This window comes from Acomys russatus, chromosome 1 (assembly GCF_903995435.1).
Source record: "Acomys russatus chromosome 1, mAcoRus1.1, whole genome shotgun sequence".
Classification (NCBI taxonomy): domain Eukaryota; kingdom Metazoa; phylum Chordata; class Mammalia; order Rodentia; family Muridae; genus Acomys; species Acomys russatus.
In genome coordinates, this window is record NC_067137.1 from 67,863,255 (window position 1) to 67,884,543 (window position 21,289).

At 42.5% G+C, this 21,289-nt stretch overlaps 2 protein-coding genes across 5 annotated transcripts in view; one reads left to right on the plus strand and one right to left on the minus strand.

Annotated features, from left to right (window-relative positions):
* The first annotated feature begins 586 nt into the window (after positions 1-586).
* On the plus strand, positions 587-15,080 carry Pax9 (paired box 9). Its single transcript, XM_051153809.1, has 4 exons — positions 587-868; positions 1,592-2,218; positions 4,962-5,104; positions 14,383-15,080. The coding sequence occupies exons 1-4, from the start codon at positions 865-867 to the stop codon at positions 14,635-14,637; spliced, it is 1,029 nt and encodes a 342-aa protein (XP_051009766.1). The 5' UTR covers positions 587-864; the 3' UTR covers positions 14,638-15,080.
* Positions 15,081-18,688: 3,608 nt separating this feature from the next.
* The window catches only part of Slc25a21 (solute carrier family 25 member 21), a 526,752-nt gene continuing 524,151 nt past the window's right edge, over positions 18,689-21,289 (minus strand). For all 4 annotated transcript variants that reach the window (XM_051146419.1, XM_051146428.1, XM_051146439.1 and 1 more), the window contains one exon: positions 18,689-18,790. In XM_051146419.1, the coding sequence (XP_051002376.1) occupies positions 18,729-18,790 (62 nt within the window). In that variant the 3' untranslated portion in view covers positions 18,689-18,728. The remainder of the gene's footprint in view (positions 18,791-21,289) is intronic.

Below are 21,289 nucleotides of genomic sequence, written 5' to 3' on the forward strand. Positions count from 1 at the left end.
GCCTCTAGCAGGATCCTGCTTGGCTGAGGTTTAGCTTCTCGGTGCGGGACTAACCATCTCGGACCGGGTAAGAGAGGGAGTCTCCTTGCCCTAACACTTCAAACTTCCTCCCCTTGACCCACCTTCTGAGCTCTCCCCATCCAGAGCGGACTGAACAGAGGTAGAAGTTGTGGGCAAGAATCTTTCTGACAGTCCCCAAAGGTCGGCATGACAGGTAGTTCTCAGCCATTCTCACGTCCCCCTCACCCCCACCCCAGCTCCCTTAACCGCGAGCGAGCTAGCTACCTTAGAGTCCTAACCTCAAATTTTAATTCTGAGAAGCCCATCTCTTCCCCTGAGAGATGAACTCGCTTAAAGTCATTCAAACTAAGACCAACGCTTCCACGCGCTTATTCAGCATTTTTATCAGCTTGATTTTTCACTCTGTTTGAGACACCCCTGGAAAGATGTCAGTCAGCTTCGTTGTATTTAGTCTCCCAGGTGCGGAGCCCGTCAGAAACAAGACAGCGGAAGGAGTTTCCCCGGACTGAACTGTCACTCACCCGCCAGCACCAATTACAACAAAGATTGCCCGTGGGCCCACCTCTTTTGGGGTGTGTCACAAGTGAGTGATAGATTGAGCCGCCCGGCCCAGAACTGCCCAGCCCACGTTGCTGCTTAGATTGAAATGCAGAACTCAAGCTTCTTTCTGCCGGGCACAGACTTCCTTTTACTCTTCCCTTTGGCATTCTCGTCGCCTCCTCCGGGGGAGAAGCCGAGGCACCCGCGGCTTGGAACAGCGTCAGGCCGAACCAGTGAGAGCAAGAGAAAAGTTTCTTTCTGGGAGTGCGGAACTGGGGCCGGGTTGGTGTACTGCCCGGAGCAATGGGTGAGTGGCGGCAGGGGACAGTGTCAGAACCGAGGAGGGAGGGAGGGAGCGAGCAGACGAGGGCCAGAGGGAGGGAGCTGGGGCGCGCTACCGCGCTCTATTGACTCAGACGGCGTCCCTAAGAGCTGTGCGCGAGCGCCAAGGGTCAGTGGCGTGTGGGATGCTGTGGGAACTCCTACTACCAGGTGGTGGTTAGTGCCATTTCCGATCTTCAGAAAAGAGGGCCGTGACAGCGGTGAGTCCCGCAGCCCCTGGGTCAACCCAAGTTTTGTTACACATGTGTTTACACGTGCAAACAGAACAGAACAAAACAGCCCCCCACTCCCAGCTTTCCCTGGACTGCGTCTAACTGCGCTGAGGGGAGAAGTAAAGCAGTGGAGGGGAGGCAAGGGCCAAAGGTTTGGGTGCCAAGCAGGCAACCGGTGCGCGCTGGCGCGTCAGGGTCGAAGCCCCCCCGCCTGCTACGGAGAGTTTTTGGTGTCCCGACCTGCCCTGGGTCTCTCTTCTTGTTTGTAGCTGGACATCGCAAAGCAGGAGCGAGGTCTGTCCGCAGCTTGTTTTGGGCTGTTTGGCCCAGGCCGGGACAGTCTGGCGTCGGGGCAATCCCAGTCCTTACAGGAGGGTGTCATATCCCTGCTCCCGGACGCTCGTGGAGGCCGAGTGGCAGGCGGCTGTCCCAAGCAGCGGGTGCGCGTTGCCGCGCGCTCTGTGCTCCTTTTGCAGAGCCAGCCTTTGGGGAGGTGAACCAGCTGGGAGGAGTGTTCGTGAACGGAAGGCCGCTGCCCAACGCCATTCGACTTCGCATCGTGGAATTAGCCCAACTGGGCATCCGACCTTGTGACATCAGCCGCCAGCTACGGGTCTCACATGGCTGCGTCAGTAAGATCCTGGCGCGCTACAACGAGACAGGCTCGATTTTGCCTGGAGCTATCGGAGGCAGCAAGCCCCGGGTCACCACCCCGACTGTGGTGAAACACATCCGGACTTACAAGCAGAGGGACCCCGGCATCTTCGCTTGGGAGATCCGCGACCGCCTACTGGCGGATGGCGTCTGCGACAAGTACAACGTGCCCTCGGTGAGTTCCATCAGCCGGATTCTGCGCAACAAGATTGGCAACTTGGCCCAGCAGGGTCATTATGACTCCTACAAGCAGCACCAGCCCGCGCCACAGCCCGCGCTGCCCTACAACCACATTTACTCGTACCCCAGTCCCATCACCGCAGCGGCAGCTAAGGTGCCTACACCACCTGGGGTGCCCGCCATCCCTGGCTCTGTGGCTATGCCGCGCACCTGGCCCTCCTCTCACTCTGTCACTGACATCCTGGGCATCCGCTCCATCACCGACCAAGGTAAGGGCCTCAGAGGAGGGGTGCTGAGCGGAGTGGGTTCCTGCAAGCTATCGGGAACCCCAGTACCTTCGGCCTCTGGCGAGTGTCTATTCCACCACCTGTGGCCTTTTCTTTTGGAAACCTAAGGAGTCTTCCCAGGGGGTGTCCTGATCTCATTAACTTGAAACTCTTGCCCCTCCGTTTCCTTGCCACACACACAGTCTACAGCCTCATCTCAAACTACCAGACCCATAACATCCCCCCATCCCCAACACATGGTTCGCATTTTCCACCCTCCCCCGCCTCTCGCGTACTCCCGGCCTCAGCCCGGCCAGCCTGCTTGTTCAGCGCTGCCTGGCTATTTGGGGAGTAGTGGGGGAGGCCATAGCCTGCTTGGGCCCGCGGGCTGCAGATGCCACTGCTGGCAACTTGCTTGCGGATCAGATGCAGCAGCTACGAGTCCCGCACGCTGTGGAAATTGTATTATTATTTTCGGATTCTGGCAATCAGGCCAAATTTGCTCAGGCAGGAAGTTCAAATGTCACCTAATTGGTTTCGTTCTTATGCTTCACTTCATTTTCCTCGGAAACTGATTCTCATTCTCTCTCTCTCTCTCTCTCTCTCTCTCTCTCTCTCTCTCTCTCTCTCTCTCTCTTTCTCTCTCTCTCCCTCTCTCCCTCTCTGTCTCCTGTCTCCCCAACTCCCCTCCCCAACTCCCATGCTAGATGATTTGCCGCTGTCCTTTAGGCTGCGGTCTCTGGTTCCCCCGCCGGCTCCTTTTCTGCAGAGTTTCAGCCGTCTTTTTTCCCTTTCTCAACCCGAAACCTGTTCTGTCCTGGGAGTCGTTTCTGACTGCTCAGAAGGATTCCCCAGTTCCCCGCACCACACAGTCCCGCTTTCCCAGGAAATTTGAGTTTGTTTTCTTTTAATGTAATGTTAAAAAAAAAATACAATTTAAAAGACAGTAGCTTCTTTCCTGATATAGGGAGAAAAAGAAAATTAAAATGTTTTATTCGCTCAACTTACTGTCTAATAGCTCAGTGTAAGGTTTAAGACAGGCAGAGGAAAAATTAAATAGGAAAGCGAAAACTTGTTCCTGTAATCATTTCCTGCTTTTTTTTCCCGTTTCCACTACATTGGCACAATTGCTTTTTAAAGTAATTAAAGCATGCATGATTTCCTTTCTTCTTGTTTTCTGACTACAAATTAACAAAATAGAGTTGTGGGTTATTTGGACCTATTTGAAGCCTTCTTCGGAGGCGGTGCCCTTGATTTATAGGATAAACTGACCTCATTGACATTTAAAGGAAGCTCCTGTTCGTGGGAAAGTGTGAGATCAGCAGAAATGGGGGCTCACGGGGGAATCTCAATTTCTTAAGATAACTTCAGGCATGTGCCCACCGACTGACTTTTGTCTGGGAAGGCAAAGACTATCAGGCAGTTCTGACGCAGCCATCGCTACTTCCTGATGCAAAAAATGGGAAAACAATCCTTTTTTTTTTTGGAGGGGGAGGCATAGTGAAAATAGAATGACAGTTGAAAACTCTTCACCTCTCGGGAATCCTGCAATGGGGCAAAAGTCAGATAGGGGAGTATTGTATTATGGAAGGGAGTTAAGCTTCCTTGTAGATCACTATTTGTGATGTCACCTTTAAACAAACATGTTTCTGACAAATCTGTACATATAAAAAGGAAATGAGCACTCTTTGAAGCACCTGTATCATACAGAAATGTGTAAAATCAAGTTTAAACCACAACCTTCTATACACAGGCCCCAGAAGCAGAATTAGATACGTGTAGCCTTCAAATACCTTTTTTCAATATGCATAACTGTAGCTGTTATGACAATTGTCTTGCTGTATATAATTTTTTGTCTGCATCTCCTTTAAGAACAGAAAAAATTTACAGCTAGCTTTACTTAAAATTTAATTCTACTTTCATTTTCTTAACGCTTTATTTCATTTTCTTTTTCTGATAAAAAAAAAAAAACCACCACCAACAATCCCTCTTTATAATTCTACCATTGACACTCCCGGAATTTCCACACTTAATTTAAAAAAGAATATGCATATAACTTAACTCATTTAGCAGGCAGAGGCAAAGAGTGCAGGGAAGTCCCCTGTACACACAACGTGGGAATCTGTGCACGTGTATTTTGCATGTGCATGTATTGTGGGCATCATTTAGTTATTTGTTCGCAGAGCACTTTGCAGACCTTTTGTTCTGTCTTATTGACATAACTATCGGATCCCCACAGCGCAGTGAGCATTTCTCAGGTCACATTTAGGCCAGGACTCTTCATTTCCCCCTCCCCCACCCCCACCATAGGTCCTCCCCAATGTCAGATCTTTGCCACTCTCTCAGTAGGGACAGAGGTAATAAACAAATATCCTGCGTCATAGGTTTGGGTTCTTTCTGCTGTACTGGAGGAAAAACAACCCCTTTTCAGTCCGTTCTCTGGAAGATCAATAAGAGAGAAAGGAAATCTAATGCTGGTTAAAACAACAACAACAACCAACTTTCCGTGAGGCCTGGGTGAAACTTAACTCAGAGGCCTACTTTCTGGCTATTAAAACTTCTCCAGGCCCTAGGCTGAAAACTCAGGAGTCTCTGCACTTGGGCCCAGCGCTCCTACGAGGTCTAAGTGCAGGGGAGTTGACCAAAAGTCTTAGCCCTAGACCTTTGTGGTTAGGGATGTGGGTTTTGTTTTGGGGGGGGGGCGCGGGGTGAGCCTTTCCTGAAGTCTTTTCTTCCACCTTCTCAGGAGTGAGCGACAGCTCCCCCTACCACAGCCCCAAAGTGGAGGAATGGAACAGCCTGGGCCGCAACAACTTCCCTGCCGCCGCCCCGCACGCAGTGAATGGGTTGGAGAAGGGAGCCTTGGAGCAGGAAGCCAAGTACGGCCAGGTGAGGAGGAGAGGGCTTGGCCAGGCGGGCCTCCTGGTGTGAGGGATGGGGGAGATGGTGGGCGCAGAGCCTTTCAGAGCCTCCGCGGAGAGAAACCCAGGCTGGTGACCCACTGGTGCCAGGAGATGGATCTGGGGTTGACTGAGACGGGGCGGATGGCTGGATAAAAGCCGCTGGCGTGCTGCAGCGCCTGTGGCGCGGAGCCCTTCCACCGTACCCAGCCTGGTCTCTGTTAAGCCACAGCCGAACTTCGGAATGGCCAGGCCTTGCGTGCGGTTCAGGGCCGCGCCTTGCTAGCGGGCTGCAGCCTCGTGACCTCAAGCCCAAGTCGCAAAGCTTGTGCTAGGCTTCAAGAGCAAGTGCGCTGACAGTTCCCGGTCTGTGCTTCCAGAGACCAGCTTGTCCGGCGATAATGGAAGAAGGGCAACAAGATAAACGTAATAAAGTTACCATTTCCCGATTAAAGGTCACATTGTAATTTCCCAAGGGAGGTTAGTGAGAAAACCTCAAATTATACGGACTGGCTGTAGACCGTTTAATTTCCACCCCCCCCCCCGCGCCCCGTCCCACTCTCTACTCTCTGAAAGAAAATTTAAAACACTCGTGTTTTCTGTTTTTCCCTTTTGAGAAGAACTAAGCGAGCGCCACACAAGTGTGAGCCCAAACGCATCAATATGCCAGAATAAAGAGTTCAAAACTCAAAGCAGTGTTAAAGTATTCCGGAGTAGACTCCACCTCCAAAGCGGAAAAGCAGTCTTATTTTAAACCTTATTTTTTTAAATGTCTTGTCAGAATCAGCTATAATATTTTCTGAAACTTACTCTTATTCATTGGGGGAACATCCTAATCATCATTTTCGCTAACAAATTACATTTCTATTTCCTCGTCCCTCTCAAGTTTTGTCAGAATGCATTAGTAGCTAACCGTTCTCTGGCAAATAGCACCAGAGCCAGGAAGGAGAGAGAGGGGGCAGGGGCTGCTTTTCTTAGTTTGATTCTACAGTAAAGGATTCCCATGAGCCATCATAGCAAATTTACTATTTTCTTTTGGAAAAGGCTTGTCTGTAAGTTCCAGCTCACAGAGCGGTGGTAGTGTGCACCATGGTGAGAAACCCAGTGCTTTGGTAGCAAGCGGTTTACTCATTTAGAGCCCCCATCTCTTCATTTTCAAAATAAGGAACTAAGAGTCCCAAAGTCAAGAGCGCCAGGGCACCGATGTGGCTCTTCGGAAGCTTTTGTTAAATATCTCCCGTGGTTACAAATGGCAGTTAGAGACTGGCTTTTAAAAACAAGTGATATTCATAAGATGCATTATTCGGAAAATCCGTAGTAAGAAACATTCCACCAAGCACTTTTTTTTTTTTTTTTTTTTTTTTTTTTTACAACTATAGGAAGTATATACAAAACATCTAGAACAGTAACAGGCGTTTAATAGGAGCCTAGGCTTTCTATTGCTCATTGCTTCCTGGAGTCATATTGTAAGTCTAGAGTTCAAAATAAGCTCCAGTTCCCATAAGCAGCCCAGGAAGCCCGTTTGCACACAAAGCAGTTCCCCCGTCCAAGCCCTTCTTAGCTACTTTTATCCCCACCCCTTGAGTGATATATCTGTCAGTGAAGCTTGTCTACAGATGACTAATTTATAATATGCTGCAAAGCTGAACTTAGGGTTTATTTAAAATAAATACCATTTCAAGGAATTTGCTGTTTCACTAAAAATCATTTACAAAGATTTTTAAAGTACTATATTATGTTGTATAAAAGCAAATAATTCAAGGCAAAGGGTAGCCAAATAAGTGTTCTAAATATAATATTTAATAGAACAGGCTCCCAAATAAAAGAACACTTATGTCAAATTAATATTTGAAAAGCTCTTAATTGAAACATTATTCCATATGGCCATGTAGGTAGGTCATTCAAATGACACACAGTTGCAAACCCTGCAGAGTTTCTAGGAACTGCATGAGTCAGGGGAGGCAAACACTGCACTGTAGACACTGATTTGATGTAAAATTACACAAAAAACTCATAAGAACTAAAAATGCAAAAAAGTATTACATATATGTGTGTTTCTCTTGCAATATTCTAAAGCTAACTTTAAGTTTACAAGTCCCCTCTCTCCCCTTACAAAGGTTTGTCTGACTGTTCTGATAAAAAGGTTAACTCAGGTACCATTTGTCCCTCTGGCCAACAAAACTTGAAAGTCCTTGACAAAGGAAAGCTGAAAAAAATCTGCCTGCAATAATTTTGGGCATTTGCAGTTGTAAGTAATTACTGTTACTCTTTAGTGCTAGTTTCCTGTGGTGTATACCAGGGGAGACTGAGAGTTCAGAATCAGTGCCTAGGGCATGGAAGGCACCTGTAAAATGACCATAGAACAAGCTGGCAGCTAAGTGCTGATACAATTGCTTACCACTATCTAGAGTTCCTATTTTCGGCTTAAATTGCAAAGAGACTTGATTCCTAGGAATTAGAACTGCACACAAATTTTAGTCATACAATGTACCTATTCGCCTTATTGAAAGTTAGTTTCAAATATCCAAATTTATCTTACACGTTAATGTTTATTGTCACTCATACTGAAATCCCATTCAGAAGTCTTTGTTGAGTAGGCTAGAGTATTTATTTGCCTTAGATTTTTCAACTACTATTGGGCAGGAAATCTTACTCTCATCTAACTGTGAAGAGAATTAACATTTTCTTGTTCTGTTTCACCAAACTGAAAACCCAAAAATTTTACTTAATTGACCAAGTGGGAAAAAATTAAATAGGTAAACATAGGTGTTGGGATATATATATATATATTCACACAGTTCCTAAATAAATACCTAGTTTATGAAAAATTTCTCCAAACAGGCATGTTTCCTTAGAGCAAACACATGTGCTGCTCACCTGGTACACAAGTCACCAGTATTCTCATTGTGGGGTTGAATATGTTAGTGCAGACAGTAAATTTAATGTAGCATCAGCTAGCAATTGAGATGTCAGGAATAGAGAATAGTCTATAAATACTTGAACTAAAAATGTCCTGAATTAAATGAGTTGTGAAAAACAGCTGAATTTAAAGATGTTGTTTAATCTAAAATTCTTGTAATGTATTCATTTCTGCACTGTTTTAAATGATGATACACTGGAGTCACCTTGATTACAATTTTCTAGTGAAGAATTTAAAAGCTGTTTGATAATTAAAAAACAAATAAGTGCAGAAATTTAAAACTAGTTTTTAAAAATGCACCATTTTCAGGAAGATAAAAATGAAGCTGTGCAGAATTTTCTTCACAGCAAACGAGGTTAACGTTTGTTAAATTAATTCATAATTTTATAGAGAATGCGATCTTAGGCAAATGCCAGCAGTTCTTGAAAATTCATCATACTAATTATGAAAAATATAGTCTGATTTAATTAACATTCAATCAGTAGTATTTTTTAAACAAACCTAATAATAATTATATAGCAGCAATATGTGCCATGTGAAATAGCAACAGAAGGTAAATCAAGCAGCTAACTTCAAGATCACCAGTGAAAAGAGCCTGAATCTTTTTAAGTATGACACCTGAGATGACGGATGTGTTGAATGATGTGATCATTGCGCCATGTGCACATATATAAAAGCATCACACTGTACCTGATGCACGTGACATTTGTTCTATGTCAGTAGAGTACAAAATAAAATTAAACAAATCAATGAGAGCCTATATCAATTTTAATGGTATTTTAGAAATATACAATTTGGAAACAAATCCTATTACCTAGGGACATTTAGATCTGCAATAGGGTAAAACTGAAAGTAATCTCTCGGATGAGTATTGAGCCCTGTTTCTGGCTGTCACTTCACTTTACCAAAGCTATTTTTATTAATTCCTTGCATAATGGTAGTTAGATAATCTCAGAGAAGTGATTTTTTCAAAAATAGCTGCTTATTCTCAGATGAGAGTTGTTTTCTTGTTTATGAAACTGACATTGTAAATATGCATGAAGCACAGCTGTTTATATGGCATGGCCAGCTCTATTTTATCATAAAGCCAGAGCAAACTCATGTTATCAGAAAGGGGAGAGCAAGTAGATTGGAGGAGAGGCTGACAGGCGGATTGTGAACAGAGAACCTGGCACTCGGCTGTTATTTGTAATTTCTCCAAGAGAGAGACTGTTGCTCAGACAACTCCCAGAAAATTTGAAAAATAGTCTTTAACTTCCAATTTCCAGACTGTTGTCATACCAGTTTTTTCTCCTTTTCATGGCCACAAGTGTTTAGATACTAATGCAGTTCCATTTTCTTAAAGGGGGAGCAATACAGGGAACAACCACAAGCCAAACAGTGAAATGGCTGCTTGGAACTCTTAACTTACTTTTGCTAACAGTTTTATTCACTTGTCTTGCTTGAAGTCAGTGCTTGTTCTCCCGTAAGGGTGGTGGTGGTGGTTAGCTCTTTGTCTTGTTCTTAAAACAAGAGAATGGTATCTCTTGCATTCACAAGCCTTAAGGTTGTTTATGAAATGCCTCAGGTGTGTCCAGCGTTGTGGTCCTACGGAGTAAGTAAGGCACGTTGTCCCTGTCCTCGAGCAGTCTGCCCGTACAGCCATGTGGTCACCCAACTCGAGCTGTATTACACCATCAGTATTTTTCTAGATGTCTTTTAGTGTTCACGAGATAAAAGCTGCCTTTTTCTTAGACAACTCAACAAAGAAAAGGCATGTGAATTATCTGTTTTGCTTTTTATTGGTGAATTTCATTTCCAAAATTTAGTAGAAGGTAGATAGATGGCTGTGAGGAGCCACATTACAGAGTTCTTCCAGAGAAAAGTGTTCTTATTGCTTTCCAGGAAGATATGTGTGAAAAGCGGGTTGATGGGTTGAAGTCTTATTTATGAAATATTTAGGCAAAGCCATTTTCATAAATGAGATTTCTATTACATTCCTATTGCAGGGTCTCATTTGGAAATTTGTTTACTTTTCCCTCGGGATTCCATATGTTGGTTGATTTATAAATCATATTTACAATCCAATTAAATAGTGTAATTTAACATGTTTGCTTCTACTATATTTATGGTGTACATTTGGGAGTCTCTACTCGGCCTAACTAGCTTTCCAGATTTATTATATGCCCTTCACTGAAAACATTAAACAGATTTGGGGAGTTCAAGTTTAAGTTTACTCCTTTACTCTAAAGCATAAACAAACACCAAGGCTACCTGCTTTTCTTTGCTGTGGAAAACTTTTACCCTTTCAGCGATTTCTTCATAAATAACAATCACTTTAGCTAGCAGAGATTTATTACTTTTGCTAATGTCATGTTTCAAAATTAATAGTGGGAAAATTGGTATTTATTGGGTCACTGGAATGAATGAACAGTGAAGGTGACTGGAGGCAGGGGCCTTTTGAAGCACATTCGCTTTTTTCTTGCTTATTTCCCCAACATTTTCCCTGCAAAACTTGAGATCTGAACTCCCAACAGTGGAACAAAACACCAAGACACAACTCCTGTCTTGTCCTGGCCACATCACAGACATGAGTTACTATTGTAAGGTTGAGGAATTCTACCTTTTCTCTTCCTTTCAGTGAGCAGGTGCCTCCCTTTGCCTTCCTGAACTTGTTGTTCTCCCCTCGCCCCCCAGTCCCCCCCCCCCCGGTCTTTCTGCAACACAGAGTGGATCGAACCACTAAACTGACAAACAGTAAAGACCATGGTGTTTTGAGAACTTTGAAGTATAATAACATAAGGCAAATTTAGCATTTTATGTATGAGAAGTTGGGTAGATGTGAAAAATAACAGGGTGTTGTTACACTTGATAAATGAATATAGTTATGGAGTAAATAAAGCATTTGCACATATAGCTTTTGCATGTCCATGAGGGAGCATTATCTGAGGTGAGTGTCTGATCCAGTCTTTCTGTTGGTCATATTTAAGGGGTGGGCTAACTTTGGGCACAAATAAGTGGGCCCATGTAAGCAGATTACAGGCACAACAGCAGAATACTTTTTAGTGCATCAAGAATGATTGTGTAAGTAGTAAATTGTGCCCCCTGCACCCCACCAAAAGGACAGGTAGGAAAAATTTGGCATGTTGGAAAATAGAATTCAACAGCAGATATTTTCTGCTAGGTAGATCATTATTTGGCGGTGCATGCTAAATCTTTTGACACTAGACACTTAGAAAATATAGAATTAAGTTTTCTATTATTTTTAAAACTAATTTTAACATTTTCTTCCTGTATTAGAGATTGAACCTTGAGTTATATGCATGCTAAGCTAAGAATGTATTCTACCACTGAGTTATACTACCAAACCTTAATACACTTATTTTGTTTTGCTGGGTGCACATTAGTACTAGTAGTATTAATACTATCTAATGGTAGACAGGAGCCAAACATAGATGTGAACACCTTTCTATAATTCTACTAATTTTAACACATTTTTTGGGGGGAATAAAATAATGAATAAAGCAATTAAAGAGATAATCTCTATGAAATGCCAGATTACACTCCACCTTCGCCTGTGATTTGATGGCCACATAGATTTTCATTCTCCAGGAACTCTACAGCAAATTCCTTTGAAACATAATTAGTTATTCTTAAAAGGGGGGAAACCTAATAAAGAGATTTGAGTTCCAAGAGGGGAAAGAATCGCTTAATAGTGCTGTAGTTTGAGGTGAAATTCCACTTTCTTCTGACTGTCAAGGAAAGTCACCAAGGTAGGTCACAGAAGACACTACAGTATCAGGCTGGGTTGATGAAGTTTGCATGTGTAGCCATCAACTTTCTCAATGGCCTTGTGTGTAAAAAGAAGAAAGAAGTTCAGGTTTATGAAGCAGTGATATAGATTAATTGTTAATTCTTAGTTGTTTGTTAATTGTTTTGAGCTGTGCTTAAAAGGACATCATTTGAGGGGCCCTTTGGAATATACCTTAATGCTATTTGGGTATAGAGGTATATACCTGTCATCTCTAGTTGGAAGGCTAAGAAGGGCATGAGTTTGAGGCCAGCCTGGGTAGATAGTGAGACCCGATTTAAAAACAAAAACAAAAGCTAGGCAAAGTGGTGCATGTCTTTAACCCCAGAATTTGGAAGGCAGAGGCAAATAGATTTTTGTGGTTTGGGGCCCACCTGGTCTACATAGTGAGTTCCAGAACAGCCCCAGCTACCAAAACGCAAAACAAAACATTTAGATTCCAACTGAACATTACTTCTGGTGTATATTACCTTGTAATTGTGATAAGCTGAACAGTTTATGATGAGCTATTGTGTGTGTGGTTTTGTTTGTTTGTTTATTTGTTTTGTTTTTTGTTGTTGTTTTGGAGACAGGGTTTCTGTGTGTAGCCTTGGCTGTCCTTAAACTCACTTTGTAGACCAGGCTGGCCTCGAACTCACAGAGATCTGCCTGCCTCTGCCTTCCAAGTGCTGGGATTAAAGGCATGCGCCACCCCTGACAGGATGAGCTATCATATTAATCCTTACAGTTTATAAAATTGTTGGATATGTCTAGGTGCCTGGGACATAGAAGGCACTCAAGGATCTTTTCCTCTTTCCCTCCCCCCCCCCTTTTCCATTAAAAAGTACAGTGACAGGGCTGGAGAGATGGCTCAGAGGTTAAGAACACTGACTGCTCTTACAGAGGTCCTGAGTTCAATTCCCAGCAACCACATGGTGGCCCATAATCACCTATACTGTGATCTAATGCCCTCTTCTGGCATGCAGGCATACATGCAGGCAGAACATTGTATATATAATAAATAAATATTTAAAAAAATATATAATGACAAACAGAAGATTTTTAGATGTGTGTTCTTATAGACCAAAGACATAGGGTGAGGTTTTGTCAGAATCTATGGGTAATGTTAATGCATATCCATATATTTCTAATGTATACATGTGTGTATGTATATACATATGTATGGTATTCCTTTTACATTTAGAAATAGGCTTTTATACCTCACCATTATATACTCATAGATGTGGAAGTGAAAATGAAGACCAGATGAGTTAAGACAAAAACCAGTTTCTGAAACAGAGTGAAAGGGATACAGCTTATTGTTGTGTACCATGGTCCTGGGCTCAGTCCTGAGCCCGCCAAATAAAAGCACCATTTATGTCCTAACTTAATTGGACAAAGCATCTAATATGTGTCTGATTTACTGAGCTCTGGGGATTAAATCACGTTTTTTAGTGCAATTCCAGTATTTACATTACTTTTTCACTAGGAAATATGTTGACATGTTAGTCCAGTCATGTCATTACCAGGAAACAAGATTTACTCTTTATCTTTAAACAGAGTAGAAACTGAGAGGAAAAAATGAACCACTTGAAGAAGGGTGGGGAGTATTCATGCCAAAGAAGGATTAAAAATCAGGGTGTTTTTGGTGTTGTTAATAGTAACGATACCAACAGTGATTTATTGGATGCCAAGAAAGCGCTGGTTTCTAGGCGAGCTTGCCTGCCAGAACTGTTGCATTTTGTTTGCAAACAAAGATTTCACATTAAATTCATTTAAAGAGATTTGTCCATATGGCTTAAAAAAAAAAAAACCCTGAACTTTACAAATGTAAAATTTCTAATTCCAAACTGTACATATTCATTCATATTTGTGGAGAAAATTTCCTTTCTGATAAAATTGCGAGCAAATATATCCTCAAACTTTAAAAAACAAACAAACAAACAAACAAACAAACTCCAACTCAAAACAACAATTAGAAAACCAACAGCAAAATCCCTTACCCGAAAGGTAATTTTACATGTCCTTGTTCAAGTGATATTTTCAACATGGCATCCTAAAATATGGCCCATGTTTTATTTAACAGGAGGTTTGCTCACTTTGAGTTTCCAACACCGCAACACTCACTTTTCGCCCTTCTTTCCTGGAAATGAAAGCTGCATGAGACAGGCCGGTCAGCTTCAATAAAAGTGCCAAACAAAACCCAAATGCTAGGAAGGTGGACACAGGCAATGGGCAGCTGAGCTGACGTCCAGGATTCCTCATCTTTCTCAGCCTGCCTCGCCTTCTTATACAAGTCACAAAAGTAATAACTGAATTTTCTGGTTGTAGCGTCCAAAGACGTCTGTAGAAAGAACAGGGTCTTGCTTTTCAGCACTGTGTTTATTTAAGTTGCAAGACTCGATACTTTTAGGTCAAAGTAAGGTTAAAAGGAAGTCTAGGGGGGAAAAAAAGACAAGCTAGCGGTAGAGCCAAAATGTTGTTAGCTTACTCAGAATTTCTTTTCTGTGTCTAAGGACTGACGAGAAATTGAAGACTGTAATGTGATTGTCTTTTCTTTCTTCTCTCCTCCTCTCAGGCACCAAATGGCCTCCCAGCTGTGAGCAGTTTTGTGTCAGCGTCCAGCATGGCTCCTTACCCCACTCCAGCCCAAGTGTCACCCTACATGACCTACAGTGCTGCTCCTTCTGGTTATGTTGCTGGACATGGGTGGCAACATGCTGGCAGCACCCCACTGTCCCCCCACAACTGTGACATTCCCGCATCGCTGGCTTTCAAGGGAATGCAGGCAGCCAGAGAAGGTAGTCATTCTGTTGCGGCCTCTGCACTCTGATGGGATCTTCCATTTCCAGCAGCCTCACTCGGGGCTCCCCTCTCCGCACATCCTCCTCCCTCACACCCCACCCCTCCAGTGGTCCATCCCTATAGCCTCAAGAGCTGGCTTTATGGATTCTTAATCTTTGTGCTGATGCCACTTAAATATTTCTTGCCGTAACTTCTTTTTTTTGGCAGGAAATCTGGCATAACTTTAGGATTTAAAAACAAAAGCAACTCTAACGGTTGAATGAGACATTTGTGTTGCCCACACACTATTTTTACATAGTGAAGAAACCTATACCCCTCAAAGGGCTTAAGGAACTTTGTAGACCTGTCTTTGGTAAAACCACATATGTATATTTATTCTAAATCAACCTGAACTTTTGAAACGTGCAATTGTTAAGATTTTGCAAAATCAATAAAGGAAAACAGATGTAGAAAAACAAAAACAAAAACAAAAACAAGTTATGTGTTACCCTCTAATCAAATACGGTGACCAAATACGCCTTAATTCATCATTAGCAAACCCATCAATAACTGACTTGTGTGATCTTTTGCTTATTTTTAAGAGATGATATATTTTGTTGAAAAATATGTATAGAACCCAAGCACTATTGGAATTTTGCTCCTTTTGGTGTTTTGACTCAGTTCCTAATACAGTGATGTTTATATTTCTATTAGCTTGTAAATATGAACTGTGGATGGTGCGTTCGTGTCCTCGTTCCGTGGGGTACCTCTCTTCCAATTCCGCCACCTCTCTTCCTTTCTTTCCTTATATTTTGCAAAGGTGATTTTCTGGCAATGTACTTTCTCTGTTTGCTGGTAGTCCACCTGGGCTCCTGCACCTGGACTTGCTGCCCAGGCTGCGCATGTAGCAAAAGCTTCAGCATCTCATGAAGGATACTTGGCACAGCAGAGGACTCACACACAGATAAAACAAGCCAGTCTCCGGCTTGTACCCCAGTCAAGCTACACACATGCAAGCATAGGACAAAAGGCCGTAACACACCTGTACCACAAAGACCTACAGGAAGTCACCTAGAAACAAGTCTAATGTGAAATGTATTTTTTTTTTTCGTTTTCAAAGACATTTTACAATGAACTTTATGCAATGAAAAACCACTGTGAAACAAAATTGTACTGTTATGTTGGCTTACCTGTGCGCTCAACAATCTCAACCCCACTTTATCTTGTAAGGCAATAGGAGAAGGGGAATTCTGCTCTGATGAATGTAACAGTGGCTTGCTGCGACGTTTACATTGTGTCTGGAAGTGTGTTTTACGTGTGGATCAGTTGGTGTTGGTATTAGAAATACAAATGCTATTTAATTTTTAGCAAATTCCCTTTATTCATTTATGGAATTACAGAACAGAGGTTAACTGCTAAGCCTTCCTATACCAATTTGTTTTTACTTTAGTGTTATGAATAGAGTTGTGTGTGTGTGTGTGTGTGTGTTTGTGTGTGTCCACATGATTATATGTTTTATTTTAGAATAATTCATTTTCTTGGGCATGATTCTACAGTTTGCTTTCTTTCTGCTCTGGAGGTTCTTCCTGCTTGGAAAAATAGGGTTAACATTAACTTTTAGGACATTGGTATAGTTTGTCTATTGGGATAGTAATGTACTGCGAGTGTCTTGATTTTCATTCTACTCAATAACTAAACTGGCATCTCCCAAGATGGAGATGTTGAAGATGCCAGTTTGTTGACAGAGTTGGTTTCTTTGTATTTGTGCTGTGCTCAGCCGACAGAGCAACCCAGCGCAGCCACCCAGCTTGCCGGCCTCTTCTAAAGCTACAGCAGCTAGTTTTTAAGTCCTTGGGATATAAACTAAGCAGATTTTTGACACACAGTGGGGTTCAAGGAACTGCTTTTTTTTTTTTAAACAGCAAATGTCTTAGTGACAACCTTGCACTGAATTTCTTTCTAAAGCAACCGACACTCAGTGCTATGAACAGGATAACTTCAGGAGGATGGGCAGGAGCTGATGAACTCTCAGGGCCATGATACTCCTCTGATCTGGTGAAAGTCCCTCACTGACATCTGGAGTCCCCAGTGTGCCGAGGAGATAGACTATAACCGAATGGCACAAAGGTCCAGTCCAGTATTTTGGTGGAGTCCTTCAAACCACGCAGTATAGGAACTTGCCTGCCATCTAGAAAAACTGACCTACGGTACAGAACTATTCTTTATCTAATATTTTTAGGTGGCTATTAGGGGTGTTGAGAAATATCAATTGTATGGAAACACAACGGATAATGTTATTTTCCTTATCTAAATTAAGAAATCTTATTGTTATTTATAATTTTTCTGGCTCTTGTATTTTAAGAAATTAATATTTTTTTCTTTTTCACTCTCACTTCTTTTCCCAGGTATTGGTAACAGTAAGCCCACTTGGAAATGCCTTTAGATAGATCTTGCTATTGATAGCTTCTTATGATTTGAAGCCTCTTTAAAAAGTGAGAATAGAAAAACAGTGGAGATTGCTTGATCTTTAAACCTGTTGCTGTTAGCCTTAGCCTCCTGCTGGCTCTCAGGGTAACACATTGTAAGTTGGCGCATGCCCTCTCCAGAAGCCTGTCTCCCTCCTTTCTTTGCCATTAGCTGTCTCCCATAGGACACTAGTGTGCATTGCCTTCAAGGACAGAAAGCAGTCATTCAACGCAAACCCATTTTCACTGCTCCTGACATTCTGTTTTTTAATGACCCACATATTAAATATTGGGCTGAAATACAAATGAAAAAAAAAAAAAAGCATGTTGGAAAAGATGTACACCAGAAGGCTATCTATGTATATACAGTATGTCAAAAGCCTTTTATTTTTATACGTCAAATGCTCTAAATTAATAAATACAAGTAATTACCATGTCATCTTTACTGTTTATTTGCAAAATGCTTTACTGAGATAGCCCCAAAGTAGAGATGCCCCACAGGAGTAGTTGAGAACAGGTGTCATCTAAAACAGTGCGAGATTTTGGTTGACTTTAGTGACTGAAGTAGTTCCATTTCTGGGTGCAGTCATAAATATAAGCTTTCATTATATCCAAATAGCTATCTTTTTTTTTATCTTTTATTTTTAGCATGCATGTTAGTGCATGAGTGCTTTAGAATTCTAAAGAATGTATTTTCATTTTGAAACATCTCCCCTTTAGTGTAGACATTTTAATATTCTAAACAGTTGACTTTGTACTTGAAGATGTCACTTAAACCCAAGACTCTGGAGGCACAGTTTTATTTCCCTATATCTTTTTAAAGAATGCCATAATAGGGGCTAAGGACAAAGGGATTTGGAGGCAAATACATGGAACAGAGAAGGGCCCAAAGAATGCATTCAATTTGTGACCTAACATAAAAAAAATTTCAGTAATAAAACTTGTTTTCAAAATGAACTACATAAAAGAAAGCAGTTTAATATAACATCATGTATTCTATTTGTAATAAAAGTCTTCAAATAGCATGATTTAAAAATACACACTTAAATCACCATGTGAAATATAAAATAGATTTAGGGAAATAGAGCCTAAGGGTATATTATTACTAAAGAAAACCAATAGACTCACATTTTAACTCAGTACTCACAAAATTAAATATTCTCTAACGGCTGTTTTGGTGTATTTAAATTTTTTTCATTCTTCTCTTTTAAAATACAATTTATGGAAAAGTAATTTCTTATAAAAAGTGTTTGAATTTTGGCTTATGCCTCAGTATTTCTTTGAATAATTCTCAGGGAATTAGCCCAAGAACAATTAATTTTCAAGAACTTAAGTATTTATAGACTTCTCAGAAAAAAATTATTAAACGAATTTTCATTGCGAAGCAGTAGAGCCACGCAGTTTGTGTCACTTGGATGCACGGTGTCTTCCTCTGTCTCCCTCCCTCACACACCCCACTGCTTCCTGTTAACTTTCCTCTCACAGTGTTACATGCATGGCCCACACTGCCAAGTCAATTTGTCTAAAAAAATTTATAGAACACCAAAACAGGCTTTGCTCTTGCGCAGGCTGTCTCCCCCTCTTCACAGCATGTCTAGCTAGCTTAGCTGTCTCCTCTTTGTGGGGCTGCAGACCACATCTCTGTTACAGCCAGGGGGAGACGCTTGTGAGTCTATCACCAGTGTTTCTGCAGCCACTCGTAGGCGTGTTCGTATGCCAGCAACATCACTGCACCACCTGTAACAGAAGAGAGCCACATCTCATCACAGCCCTGCTCCCACCGCAGTCACCGAGGCTCAGGGGTCTGTCTTATCATCACAGCCCTGCTCCCACCCCAGTCACCGAGGCTCAGGGGCCTATCAGGCTGGGTCCCTTGGAATCATTAGTTCTGGAGCTCTGTTGCACAGATAGAAAACAACTATGGAAAGTTCTCAGGCTAAAATCAAGACCGTCTCCAAATACATTTTTTTCCCTGTGAGTTTCTCTGCAACTTTCATCATTTCTCATCAGGTTCTTTTTCAGGCACTTTCAATGTTAAAAAAAAAAAAAAAAAAAAAAAAAAAAAGCAAATAAATAAAGACATATTTAGTCACGTAAAGGCATGTGACTTTTCTGCGAACAAAAACTTTCAGATTCTTCACATCTAGGCAGTAGATTTCTCTTTTTCAGACATAATTGGCAGCGTCTTTAGTTGTATTCAAGAAAGAATTCTCCAAGACCGTGATTTGACAGATGAGTCTGGCTTTGAAACTGGATTGTGTTGTTTGAAAGTTACTTTTCTGAATGCTTTTAAGACTCTGCTTTGCAAAACTTAACAAAAGGAAGTTGGAAGCTAAACATCATTCCACATCTCTGCCTCAAATATGCAGATTTGACCTAGGAAATTTGGAAGTAGGATTGGGTGGCATGGCCACCCTTTCTCATAGACGAGAAGAACGGGCTGTGGAGTGGTCTGCTATAAAAGACATCAACAGGAATATGATTCAGAAAAATAAGCATGGAGGATGCTGGGCACCTGCACGCTGGGGCAAGCCATTCCCTAGCTATTACTTGGCGTCCTACCTGATGTAGCAAATAGGATGTGTCCTGTCACTTAGAATGGCGTAACTATGTGGGGAAAAAAGAAGTTACAAAACCCAAATGTGGACAATCCTCAGATGGTTACTTAGAACATGCTTGGCTGTAGGAGTGAAAGGTTGACTGCTCTTGGAAAGAAAAGGAACTTGATTTGGATCTTAGCTATTTTGCACACACTGCCATATGATTAAAAAAAAAAAAAACATCTACAGGCAGCACATGTTTGTGTAACAATAAACCAAAGATAATTATCTGGCTCTAATTTTTATTTTTAACCCATGAAGATATTCTATTGAACTCCTTTCAGCTGGTATAGCTCCCCTGGAATTCTAAAAATACAAACAAATGAACAAAGAAACAGCACCGCAGAGGGTTGTTGATGTGGATGCGATCATTGCATTTACCTAAAACCTTGCACCCCAACTCACAGAGGTGGACTACTTTTGTTTTCAGTCTAGTGGGATCTAGAGTAGAAAGCAAGCTTTCCTCTTTTGTAGCCAGCACCTCATTGTTAGCCATACCACGCAGGGCTGCTGAAGCATTTACGAAACCAAGGCCTGTTTCTCTGGGATTAAGGATGAAAACTTTGGGTGCTCCCCTCCCCTGCCTGCCTGTTTTCTTTCCTTCTTCTCTTCCCTCTCTCTACTCTCTCCAGCCCTCTCCCTTTCCCCTCCAGCCCGCAACGCCCCCCCTACCCCCTTCCTCACTTATGCTGCAGGGGATCAAACTTGGGCTCTATGTTCTACCACTGAGCTACCCCAACCTCCACCCTACGTATTTTAATCTTAACTTTTGAATTTTAACTTAGCTACCCATATATGTGCCCGCCTACATGCCAGGGTGAAGGGGGTGGTCAGAGGGCAAGTTGTAGGAGCTTGTTCTCTCTTTCTACCATGCCCTACCCCCACCCCCGAATGGTTGGGGTGGTAGGATGGGACTCAGGCCTGGCTTAGTGGGAAGCCCCTTTTCCCACTTGAGTCACCTCCCTGGACCCCATTTTCTTTTATACTATCTACTTTTGTTCTCCCTTAAATACGATTGGTGGTAACTCAGCAGTCCTACGTTTCCCTCTGACTCTCACCCTCTAGTGTTCCTAGGACGAAAGAGAAGCCAGCTGTTTCTGTAAGGTTACTGGCTCCTCACAGCTTGGTTTAGGCTGGACAGTAAACACGACATCCCTTTTCACCGAATACACCGCCGGAGCAACTTAGGACAGCTCGTGCGGAAGCATTTAAAAACCTAAGCAAACATCTGAAGGCCCCTAACTAAACTTGGGGGCAGATTGTTTAAGAGGTTTGGTTCACGGGTTCCAGGCAGTCACTGTTTTAGCTACATCACCCCCCCCCCCCCCCCCCAGTTAACTCCTTTCATCGCTGTTCTTTTGAGGACTCTGGTTTAGGGTCTTGTCCTGTGGCTTCTCATTAACATTAATTAGTTCTACTGCTGAAGGAACAGTACAGGGGTGCACAAGATTCCCAGTGGTTTTAATCACTGAGTTGGCTTGGACAGGTGGGCTGAAGGCTAACCGGTGCAGGCGGGTCTACATCTCAAATATGAAGAAACACCCATGCTTGAGTGAATGTCCACAGAGCTTGGGGTGACAGACGGGGGACCGTGTCAGCTCTTCTCCAGCTTCATTTTACATACTGCTGCTGCTCT

Bases quoted from the DNA above. Each gene is read 5' to 3' on its own strand.
- Pax9 (XM_051153809.1), top strand. The intron at 2,219-4,961 runs GTAAGGGCCTCA...CCACCTTCTCAG, and splicing joins CCGCTCCATCACCGACCAAG to GAGTGAGCGACAGCTCCCCC. The intron at 5,105-14,382 runs GTGAGGAGGAGA...TCCTCCTCTCAG, and splicing joins AGGAAGCCAAGTACGGCCAG to GCACCAAATGGCCTCCCAGC.